This window comes from Nicotiana tomentosiformis, chromosome 3 (assembly GCF_000390325.3).
Source record: "Nicotiana tomentosiformis chromosome 3, ASM39032v3, whole genome shotgun sequence".
In the NCBI taxonomy this organism is placed as follows: domain Eukaryota; kingdom Viridiplantae; phylum Streptophyta; class Magnoliopsida; order Solanales; family Solanaceae; genus Nicotiana; species Nicotiana tomentosiformis.
The window spans coordinates 11,762,326-11,775,094 of record NC_090814.1 but is presented as its reverse complement, the minus strand read 5'-3'; the positions used below and the strand labels follow the sequence as shown (position 1 = coordinate 11,775,094).

General features: G+C 43.2%; 1 protein-coding gene across 1 annotated transcript; it reads left to right on the top strand.

The window, feature by feature from the left end:
* Positions 1 to 1,293: 1,293 nt before the first annotated feature.
* On the top strand, positions 1,294 to 2,508 carry LOC138907371 (uncharacterized). The gene is made up of 2 exons (XM_070197969.1): positions 1,294 to 1,758; positions 1,912 to 2,508. Exons 1-2 carry the CDS (start codon positions 1,294 to 1,296, stop codon positions 2,506 to 2,508), a joined length of 1,062 nt encoding a protein of 353 aa, XP_070054070.1.
* The last annotated feature ends 10,261 nt before the right edge of the window (positions 2,509 to 12,769 follow it).

Below are 12,769 nucleotides of genomic sequence, written 5' to 3'. Positions count from 1 at the left end.
CCATAAAAAAGAACCCAAAAAAGTACTAACTCTATTTGTAAACGGGTGAAATCGAGTTCATGGTGCATCTTAGCCCCCCGACAGAATAAGCCAGGCTTAAGACATGGAAACAAGGGACCGATATCGAGCCAACGTCCCACCGGGCCAGAACCCGGGGCATAGCGCCTGCCTTTGAGAATATCGAGGCCATGGTCCCAGAATTGGTTCTAGCCTCGAACGACTTCGAAGAACATTGTCAGACAATCTAGCATAGCAAATAGAAGGCCAAAATATCTGTGACCGACCGAATATTAAGGCGGGGATCTTAGCACGTATCGATAAGGAACCGGCGATAAGTGAGTCAGAAGATTTTTACCTTTTATAGAGTTATACCTAAAATAGGACTCCCCTACTATATAAAGGGGGTCTGAAAATTCATAAAAAATATTGTAACACGCACTCAAAAATAATTATATTATTATTTTTTTAGTCTCCAGCTCTTGTTCTTTTTTATCTATACCGGTCTTGGTGAGCTCGGTTCGAGAGTGGCTATTTCATCAAAGCTGAAACTATCCAACTCGTTTGGTTTGAATTTATTTTGTCTTTGTTTATTCAATAGCAACTTAATTTATCGCTTTGTATCAAATTAATCCGCGTATCCTTAAAATCACTTACAAATTTAATTGTTATTCGATTTTGAGGATAAACAGTTTGGCGCCCACCATGGGGCTGAGGATAATAGCGGCAATTTGATATAAATTCCCGCAACACACCATATTTTACACTTGTTCTTTGAAGTGTCATTGATTCCATGTTAAAATCGAAATGTCAAACCACAGTCTGCCCCTCTAAACATGGATGCGGAGTCCGGCCACCATGGCGAGAACAACAATGTAGCACCCGGTAACGAGGTGCCCCCAGTCGATCTCGGCGGAGTTCTGGTCGCGGTATCGACGCCAGTTCGCATGTAGCCATCAACACAAATTTGCCTACCGATCCCGAGAACAGCATGCGCAGGGAAGTCCGATCAATTGCCCAGAATACGCACAGAGGTGAAAATGATGGGATCAATTTGCGGGTGATCTTCGAAATATTACATGCTCAACAGGCAGCGATAGCCCAGTTGCAGAACCAATGCCGAGCGCCGAGCATGGTTGAGCCCGAGCCATACGAGGAAGTCACCCGCAGAAATGAACCGATCATAGAGAGGCCGAATGAAAATGAATCGGGGGATAACCCTGAGATCATAAAAATGCTCGAGGAATTGGCAAAACGGATAGAATCGGGGGAGAAGAAAATCGAAACCAATGAAAAATGGTGGAAACCTACAATTCCAGGGTCGACCAAATCCCAAGAGCACCTCCGATATTGAAGGGCCTGGATTCCAAGAAGTTTGTTCAAAAACCATTTCCTCCAAGAGCAACGCCGAAGACGATCCCAAAGAAGTTCTGCATACCCGAGATTCCTAAGTACAACGGAACGACCGACTCAAATGAGCATGTGACTTCCTACACATGCGCCATCAAAGGAAAAGACTTAGAGGGTGATGAGATCGAGTCTGTCCTGCTGAAAAAGTTCGGGGAAACTCTGTCCAAGGGAGCTATGATATGGTATTACAACCTACCTCCTAATTTTATTGACTCGTTTGCTATGATTGCAGATTCCTTCGTAAAAGCACACGCCGGGGCTATCAAGGCCGATACCAGGAAGTCAGACCTTTTCAAAGTGAAGCATAGGTATAATGAGATACTTAGGGAATTGGTTTCCCGGTTTCAAATGGTACACTGTCACTTGGGCCTAAGTGCAAAATCAGTATCAATCAAAAATCAGGGTCGAAGACGATCAACTCGGGGTCCCTTCCGGGTCTATTTATCCCGTTAGAACGATCGATAGAGTCAGGAGAGACGTTGATCGTGAACCAAGGTCAAACAGGGATCGGTGTCAGCATACAATGGAGAACGAAGAGGTAGTGGATCAGGGCAAAACCCCGTGAAAAGTGAAAGAAGAAGTGATCGAGGTCAAAACAATCAGGGACTCATGAGCAAAACTAGTTTCGACAGGCCCATCGGGCCGAAGGAAGCGCCAAGTATATCGGACACCAAATGGCCTCAACCTCTACAGTTTGATCCAGCCCAAAGGGGTCTTAACCTAATGGGCAAATATCATGGTACTCGCGGTCACATGACGGAAGATTGCCGACAATTAAGAGAGGAAGTAGCCCAGCTATTCAATAACGTTCATCTCCGAGAGTTCCTGAGCGATCGAGCCAAGAACCACTTTAGGAACAGATATTCTGGTAAACAGGTCGAACCGGAGGAACCTCAGCACGTCATTAATATTATCATCGGTGGGGTCGATATTCCCAAGGGGCCGATGCTGAAACGCACCAAAGTATCTATCACAAGGGGAAAACGGACTTGGGATTACGTTCCGGAGGGAACCTTGTCTTTCAACGACGTAGACGCTGAGGGGATCATACAGCCCCACAACGATGCACTGGTAATATCAGTACTCATAAATAAATCATGAGTTAAGCGTGTGTTAATTGATCCAGGTAACTCGGCCAACTTCATCAGATCGAGGGTTATGGAACAGCTCCGCCTACAAGATCAGATCGTGCCTATGGTTCGAGTCCTAAACGGGTTCAACATGGCATGTGAGATCACTAAAGGGGAGATAACGTTACCGGTGAACACCGCCGGGACCGTTCAAGAAATAAAGTTCTATGTGATCGAAGGTTATATGAGGTACAATAATCTGTTCGAAAGACCATGGATTCACAACATGAGGGTGGTACCCTCGACTCTGCACCAGGTGTTGAAGTTCCCGATGTCGGGAGGAACAAAAATAGTTTACGGAGAACAATTGGCCGCCAAAGAGATGTTTGCAGTCGACGAGGTGGTCTCGATATCAAAACTTTTAGCACCTAAGGAGCTGGGTCCGGTCAACAAGGGAGAAACTAAATAGCAACTACTGACATTGACTCTGTCCCAACCGAAGAAATAGGAGATGGGTAAGGACGACGGTTACGGGATTCCCAGGTCTTTCGTAGCTCCCGATAATTCCGACGCTACCAAATCAACGGTCGAGGAACTGGAGCAAGTCGTACTGATCGAACACTTACCCGATCGACAGGTATACCTGGGCACGAGGTTGAATCCCAAGCTTAGGAAAAAACATATTCAATTTCTTATAGCTAACGAAGATTGTTTCGCTTGGTCCCACCTTGATATGATAGGGATCCCGCCGGAAATAACCACTCACAGGCTAAGCCTGTACCCGAAGTTCTACCCGGTCAAGCAGAAGAGGAGACCCCAGTCCGAGGTCAAACATGCTTTCATCAAAGACGAGGTATCTAAACTCTTTAAAATAGGGTCCATCCGAGAGGTTAAATACCTGTATTGGTTAGCAAACGTAGTATTGGCCCCCCAAAAGGGGAACAAATTAAGAATGTGTGTAGATTATAAAGATTTGAATAAAGTGTGTCCCATTGACTCTTTCCCTTTGCCTAACATCGATCGAATATTCGATGCAACGGCCGGCCACGAGATCCTCAATTTTTTCGACGCTTATTCCGGGTATAACCAAATTCGGATGGACCCGGGTGATCAGAAAAAAACTTACTTCATCACCAAGTACGACATCTACTGTTATAACATGATGTCGTTCGGACTAAAAATTACCAGCGCCACTTACCAACGCCTAGTAAATCGGATGTTCGAAGAACAAATAGGAAAATCGATGGAGGTTTACATTGACGATATGTTGGTTAAGTCCCTGCAAGCAGAGGACCATTTGAAATATTTGCAGAAAACCTTCAGCATATTGAAGAAATAAAATATTAAGCTGAACCGGAGAAATGTGCATTCAAAGTCGGGTCTAGTAAATTCCTCGAATTCATGGTATCCAACCGGGTAATGGAGATCAACCACTATAGGATCAAGGCCATCAAAGATATCACTGTTATGGACAATGTGAAGGTCGTACAAAGGTTTAACCGGACACATAGCCGCCTTGGGATGATTTATTTCGAGGTCATCCGACAAGAGCTGTCGTTTCTTCTCACTGTTGAAGAAAAAGAATAACTTCTCATGGACCCCGGAGTGCCAACTGGCCTTGGAGGAGCTCAAGCAATATCTATAGAGCCCACCGCTACTTATGTCACGACCCAAATTTACGTGATCGGCACCCGACACACTACCCGACCCGAGTGAACCAACCCATATGTCAAGATCAAGTATAATTGCGGAAGCCAATTGAGAATCTTGTACATTTTCAAATCAAGTCACAATATATTTTTTTCATTTCCAAAGTCATACACATAAGACCTTTCATAAAAATGATATAATCAAATTAAATGATTATTCCTTTATGCATGACATCCACAATCCTATTTTTACAATCCCACAACTATCTATGGAGCCTTTATACTAAATAATAATACCAACACTTGGAGTAATTTCAACAAAATAAAATAAGAAAGAACATGATAGCTATCACGAAATAAAAGTGGTGCTTCATAATACCTCGGAAAGAGAGTCATCGTAGTCTGACCGCATGCCACATATCATATATCATCCTGAAACATGTAAAGTAAGTGAGACCCTGGAGGAGGGCCCTAAGGGCTGAGTACACCACAACGGTACCCAATAAGTGTCATAAACTCTCTCTAACTTAAGTCCTTGGGACAAACTTTATATAAATAATGCAACAATATTTGATATAAAATGATAAAAAAATTTATCAATTCATGACCCTTGTCATTTTAAATAACAACCAAGTGAAATATAACCCACAATATAAACTTTTAAAATATTTACATCAATCCAAGATTTTGGGTAAAATCATACAAAATCATTCGGTTTGCTTTAAGTCATTGAAATCACTTTCGGCTCCTTAGGCCTAAACATAAGAAAATCATCCTTACATTTCACTAGGAGTACTATAATATCACCGACATAAGAAGGTCAACTAGGTTATATACCTAGCGAAAAGTATCATATACCATACTTGCTAAGGTCGTCTCATCGTAGTGTCGTACGAATCGACTCAATCATGCTAATAATAGCACAAAATAGTACTCTCTCGAGGGAGAGCACTTTGTCGTAGTCTATACCACAAAGTGGCCATCTACGCCTATACTGGCACGTGTAGTTTCATGACAACGAACACAATATATCCGAAGTCAATCTCGATGAACACAAGTAACTCCCAAAACATTTGATACTTCAAAAATAGATTCATAGCATAGTAGCTTCAAAGGATCTATTTTTTCCAAATCATCGCATTTATAGAAAATATAAATCATTTGAACAAAAATAAATAAACAACCTTTTACATGCTAAAGCCTTTAGCAATTTAACATCAATCTTTAAAAGATACCACAAGTACAATTCTGCTCATCAATTCCCAAAAGAAATACTTTCCATGAAAACTTATCTTTAGTACTCAAATATGTATACTCTTTTCAATACGTAAGTTTTGATAAAAACTTATAACATTTACCTTGAGTGTCATTTTGCCAACAAGATTTAAAATAAAATTTTATAAAACAGTATGACATTACATATGCAACATAATATTTTAGTACATGGAGACATCCGTACTTGTTTTTCCCCACAAGTACGAGAGCACATTTGCAATCAACTTAAGTATTAACTCAAAACATGATTTTAGAGAAAGTCTCTCGAGTAGAGCAAGTTTTAATCAACTTACCTCGCTTTCACTTTATTAACATTCACAAGCTTTCAATCCTCTTCCATCATTCCAATATTGATTAAAATGCTCAAATATAACCAACAAGTCGATATCTATAATTAGATATCCTAATTACATCAAAATATGACCTTAAATATTGATCAATATTCATATATGGCTCATAAGTTGGCCACAAGCCTCCAACAACTCAAATCGTCAAATAGATTCAGATGCTAGACCATTCAACTCCATTCTTATATTTTAATACCTATTCAAAGTTATTAGTGATACTACATCAATTGTCCAATACCACCAAGTTACTATTCATCATCTTCCATAATCAACACTTGCAAAATGTACAATTTGGGTGATTACTTAGTTGATCACTTTCATCTTTTGCTAATAAATAATTCCATAGGATCATTGTATTCATCAATTCATCGCCAAGATTACCATTAATCTCCTCTCTTATTTTCTCAAAAGTACTATTCATGTCATGAACTAGAGTTTCATAATCTAATCTTTCAACCATTAATACTTCAAATACTTCTAACTAATCATAATAAACGGGTTTGAAGCATTAGAATTACCTCTAGTAGATCAATCTTGAAAAATCACAACTTTGGTGAATTTTGTATTCTTGAGGATTCGATGATGAAATCTAGTATTTGGATGTAAGAATAATGTTAGAACTCATGTATATTGAGTAAGAATCAACCCAAAATATCATTAACAATTTACCTTAGTTGATTGGACTTGATTTGAGCTCAAAATCACCTCTTCACCTCAAGGAGCCTAACCCCCAATGCACAAAATACTCTCTTCTCCCGATTTTGTATTTATAGGCCCAGGTTTCTGGGTTTCGGAAGCGGCCTCGGATGCTTTGCATCCCCAGTTCACTCCTCTTCGAATCTTAGATGTGGACCCGAATGCTATGGCAGTACTTCACTGCCAGCTTTTCCTTCGGACGCGGCCTCGGATGCTTCGCATCCCCAGTTCACTCCTCTGCCAGCCTTTGGTAATTTGGTTATAACTTCTTATAGGAATATCCAAATGACGAACGGTTTGAAGCGTTAGAAACTAGACTCAAAGATCTTTTATTTGATAGGTTTTCCATCACATAAATCCTTATATATATCTGTTTAGTAAAAGCTTTTTTTTAATTAGTTAGAACACCTCGTAGTTATTTTATTAATTGATCTTATTAGGCTTAATTCAGAGATGGAAGTTTAGATCAATATGTTTAAAACCATGTATGTTGTTTCGTACAAATTCAATACCATTAAATTTACACACTTGAGGTTTAGTTTCAATTTCAGAAAAGAAATAGTAATCGATGTAAATAGATATGCCATAATATATCAAGATCTTCGCATCCCCAGTTCACTCCTCTGCCAGCCTTTGGTAATTTGGTTATAACTTCTTATAGGAATATCCAAATGACAAACGGTTTGAAGCGTTAGAAACTAGACTCAAAGATCTTTTATTTGATAGGTTTTCCATCACATAAATCCTTATATATATATATATATACATACATACATATATACATACATGCTCGTCCAAAGTTAGGTCTTGTGCGTACTCATTTGGAACTTTAGACTATCATGTAATTTCCAACTTGATTTGTCCCAAGTGCTCTCCTTATGCCCTATATCACTTCAAATACACGTCGTACACTTATTATAATATTCAATTAATATCCATCATATTAATAGTCCTCATCTGCACACAAAATAATGTAATAAGTACACATCAACTTTCTTAATAGCGCTTAAGTATTTCGAAATTTTTTGGGGGTGCTACAGCTTCACACGCTGAAGACAGACGAACAGTTGTACCTATACTTGACAGTTTCAGAGATAGCGGTAAGTGGAGTCTTGGTCCGGGAAGATAAAGGTACGCAATTTCCAATTTACTATGTTAGCAGGTCTCTTGGCGAGGCCGAAACTAGATACCCTTATCTAGAAAGGTTGGCGCTCGCTTTGCTAAGAGCCTTTAGGAAGCTAAAACCGTACTCTCAATGTCACCCCATATGTGCTGTAATTTGTAACCACTTACCCATTGAGGAGTGTAATGCATAAACCCGAGCTCTCGGGACGGTTGGCCAAATGGGCCGTAGAGATCAGTGGGTACAACATCGAATATCGGCCTCGGACCGCCATTAAGTCTCAAATTTTGGCAGACTTTATGGATGACTTTACGCTGGCCCTAATACCCGAGGTCGAAAGAGAGTTGTTGTTGAACTCGGGGACTTCTTCGGGAATCTGGACCCTCTTTACGGACGGCGCCTCGAACGCAAAGGGGTCCAGACTTAGAATTGTATTGAAACCACCCGCAGATAATGTAGTTAGACAATCTGTTAGGACTGTAAAATTAACTAACAATGAGGCCGAGTATGAGGCCATGATTGCAGGTCTCGAACTGGCCAAAGCTTGGGGGCAGAGGTGATCGAAGCTAAGTGCGACTCCTTCCTTGTGGTGAACCAAGTTAATAGGACGTTCGAAGTCAGAGAGGAACGAATGCAAAGATACCTGGATATACTGCAGGTAACGTTACATTGGTTCAAAGAGTGGACTCTACAACATGTGCCTCGGGATCAAAACAGTGAGGTTGATGCCTTTGCTAACTTAGGATCGTCGGTCGATGACAATGAGCTTAACTCGGGGACGGTCATACAACTCATGAGATCGGTAGTGGAAGAAGGTCACGCCGAGATAAACTCAACAAGCCTGACTTGGGACTGGAGAAACAAATATATAGAATATCTGAAGACCTGAAAACTGCCTTTGGACCATAAGGAATCGAGGACTCTGCGTACGAAGGTGGCCCGGTTCAGCCTGTCCAAAGACGGTACACTGTTCCGAAGAACGTTCGATGGCCCACTCATAATATGTCTAGGACCCGGAGACAACGAGTACATTCTGAGGGAAATCCAGGAAGGTACCGCGGAAATCATTCGGGCACCGAATCATTAGTTCAGAAAATAATCAGAGCCGGCTACTATTGGATCGACGTGGAAAAGGACGCGAAGGAGTTCGTACGAGAATGCGATGGATGTCAAAGGCATGATCTGATGATTCGTCAGCCCGGGGAGCTGCTACATTCGGTCTTGTCGCCCTGGCCGTTCATGAAATGGGGGATGAACATCATTGGCCCCCTTCTATGGGCACTCGGTAAGGCTTAATTTATATTGTTTATGACTGACTACTTTTTTAAATGGGTGGAAGCTTAGGCGTTAGAAAGTCAGGGAGAAGGAAGTCATTGATTTCGTCTGGGACCACATAATATGTCGGTTCGAAATTTTGGCCTAGATCATGTGGGACAATGGGAAGCAGTTCGTTGGCAGCAAAGTAAGCCAGTTTCTCGAAGATCATAAGATCAAAAGAATCTTGTCAATACCCTATCACCCTAGTGGGAACGGGAAAGCAAAATTCACGAACAAAACCATAATCCAGAACCTCAAAAAGAGATTGACCGACGTTAAAGGAAAATGGAAAGAAATCTTGCTCGAAGTCCTATGGGCATACCGTACGACCTCGAAGTCCAATACCGCGGCCACCCCATTCTCATTAGTTTAGGCGCCGAAGCTCTAATATCGGTTGAAGAATAGAGTCTCAGGTTCCGATATACAACCGAATAATCAAACAACGAAACCATGAATACAAGCCTGGAACTGTTAGATGAAAGGTGCGAAGCCGCCTCGCCTGGTTGACCGCCTAAAAATAACGGATCGAGAGGTATTACAATCGAAGAGCCAACCTTCGACACTTCAATCTCGGGGAATTAGTATTGAGGAAGGTCACATTAAACACCCGGGACCCGAACGAAGGGAAGGTGGGGCCGAATTGGGAAGGTCCGTATCAAATTATTGAGATCACCGGAAAGGGTCGTACAAACTCGGAGCAATGAACGGTGAGCGACTACTGAACAACTAGAACATAACTCACTTGAAATGATATTACTGCTAAGGTCGTCTGTTTACTTCTTTTATTTATTTACATTTTGGACTAACACTTGGAGGTAACCATCAAAGAACGGCACAATTGTTTAGGCCAGAAAGCACGCGTTACACTCTTTTTCCCTTGAACCAGTTTTGTCCCAAATGGATTTTCCGACAAGATTTTTAACGAGGCAACAATGGATCGTGCTAACTTAGAATCGAAGACCGGTTGTCAACAGTATTCGAGGCTTCTCTATGATCGACCTCGAACACTAGGGGCATCCCCCCCGGATAATGATTTTCGCAAGGAAAGAAACTTTGTGCTCGAATAGTCTAGGATCGATCGATAGGATTTACTGTAAAGGTCAAATGGTCGAATGAACCGTGCCCACATAGACTGCCTGAGCCCGAACACAAATCTTGAATAAATGTCTAACTTTGTATATAACGCACAAAATTTAAAGGAAGTTTCTACCTTGCAGATAAATATTTTGCCCCTTGAAAACTTTTCTTTCTTACATTTGATCCCATAAAGACATCGAGCCCAATGGCCACCTCATTCGGGGACTGCCGCCCAAGGTAGGTTTGGATAGCCCGGGATAATGAAGCCCGGGGGCACAAAGCTTATTTGGCAGTGTCCGAACTTTAAAGGTTATGGCCACCCCCATTTGAGGACAGTTATCTCGGTGAAGCCCGAATGACTCGGGGTAACAAGCCTACTGGACAACACCCAAACTAGAAAACCTACGGTCATCTTAATACGGCTCGGAAATGTCTGTCGAGGTCAATTGCGCCCGGGCAGTCTCATTTTCGGGGCCAGGCGGTCCATCCTGCCTCTCCACTTTTCGGCCTCGACCTTGACTGCATCCATCTTGGCACGGAGTTGGTCGATCCGACCAATCTTCTATTGAACCTGCGGGTTCCGACCATTAGACACCGTGTCTAGCTCATCGTCACTAACTTCAAAGATTTTTACCTCATTAACTAGGTCAGCTTGTTCTTTCCGAGCCGCTTCCAACTCCGCTTAAAGGCTCTTAGCCTCTTCTCCACGCTACTCGCTAAGAAGTTTGTATGTGTCTCTTTTCTCAGTAAGATCTCTGACTTCGGCTTCGAGTTGGTTCAGCTCATCCCGATACCGGAGGAAAGTTTCGTGGTGAAGCACTAAGGCCTACAAATACGAAGAAAAATATTAGGATTATCAATGAGTTAGTTCAAGTATAAGAGGAGAAATTGAAATCATCATGTGTTATCTAGATTAACCCGGCTCAGCACCTGTTGTGCTTCGTTGAACAGGCAGGGCGCATCCACCTCGTTCATTTTGGCCCGGTCTTCTTCGGTCACCAGGCACCGGAGATAACTGGCCACCCCTACGGGGGTGAAAAGAACCTGGGCATCCTCCGGAACGGTGATGATAATGGACTGCTTTCGATCAGGATCCACACTCGGGGCAGGGAACTGGTTGATCAGTTTCGGGCTCGAGTTAGGCCCACCTGCCCCTGAGGACGGACTCTTCCTCGGTACCTCTATGTCACCCAATCCGGTGATGTCTTCCGTGGTAGTGGAATCCACGCCATCAAAAAATCAGCAGAGAGGGGGTCGTCCGCTCCGTGGGCCCCCTCATTGGGGCGCTCTTTCACTGTTTAGGCCTCAATGTACATAGACTCAGTAAACAAGGGTGACTCGGTGATGTCTATCACACCGAGTGCCTCCTTCGGGGCATTGCCCGCATCCCGGGAAGTCGCAGCCCCAATCTCCTCATCGACCTCCCTGGCTTGAGGCAGATCAACCTCACGGATCTCTAGTTCAGAGGCCCCCTGCTTTTCGAGTTGCGACGGCTCGTGGGCCACTAGAACAAAAGTTTCTTCTTCTTCGGATTTATCCCTCACCTGATAGAGCGAATCTGAAGCTGGTGCTCGGGCGCTGGTGTTTTCTTTTGACTTGCGCACCAGCCTTCTCCTTGTTTTCTTTTTCTCCGAGCTCGGGGAACTCGGAGCCCTATTTCTCTTCTTCTCTTCGGCCTGTCTCGGAGCAGGGGACTCGGCAGGAAAGTCCTCGCCACCAACTAGAGGCCTCAGCTCGATATCCTTGGATAATCCTACAAAAAGAAGTAAAGGGAGTAAGGGCTTAATGTTAAAAGGAGAATCCTAATACTACCTACTCGGGAAAGAAGTCTCACCATGGGAACGGGCCTCCCAACGGCCGTTCGAGAGTTTGTGCCACGAGCGCTCGGAGTAGGGCATCTGTGATATGATACCCTCGACCCACTCCTTGAGTCGAGGGACAGTATTTGGGACCCGAGCGACGGCTGCACCACCACAAAGCACCGATAAGGAAAAAAGAAGTAAGTATAAAATCGACATTTGAAAGTAAGTTATACTTACATGATGTATTCGACTTCTCGGGGAATGGCCTGCACTTAGATGGGATCAAGTCCGAAGTCCTCACTCAGACAAAATGGCCTTGTCAGCCCTGATCCCGGTCCTCATCAATACTTGAGAACGGGGCTTTACTGGCCCGACGTACAAGCTTTATCAGCTCCCCCCCTCCCCCCCGGGAAGATTCGGGGACTATATAAGCGAAGAAGATGGTCGATGGTGAACGAGCACCCATCGATTTTGTTCACAAAGAACCAGAGGAGGATCACGATCCTCCAGAGCGATGGATGAATCTCGCCTAGGCACACGTTGTACCTTCTGCAGAAATCTAAAATGATCGAGTCCACCGGGCCCAGGGTAAAGGGATAAGTGTAAACACTTAAGTATCCCTCGACATAGGTGATAATAGCTTCATCGGGGTCGAGGACCACTATGTCTTTATCTGCCCAGTTACAATCTTTTCTGACCATAGGAAGGACCTCTTCGGTAATCAAACAGATGTATCTCGAGACCTCCTCACACTGGCCCTGTACGGAGGAAGGTTTTTCGGCCTTAAAATCGATGTTGATCGAGCATCCCCCAGGGATGAACATTTTCAAAGGGGGTTCAGGTATTGGTTCATCAATGGCCGCGCGCGGAACGGTCTCCTCGGCCTTAGTAGCCAGCCGCGAAGTAGAAGGAGCTTCACGGTTTTGGAAGTCTTTGTCATTTATTTAGAAAATGGAGGAAAATCTGAGAAAAGGCGAAGAAAGAAAGGAAGTTGAAGGATTAGACT

Bases quoted from the DNA above. Each gene is read 5' to 3' on its own strand.
- LOC138907371 (XM_070197969.1), top strand. From the start codon at position 1,294: ATGGTGGAAACCTACAATTCCAGGGTCGACCAAATCCCAAGAGCACCT. The intron at 1,759-1,911 runs GTACACTGTCAC...AAGGTCAAACAG, and splicing joins TGGTTTCCCGGTTTCAAATG to GGATCGGTGTCAGCATACAA.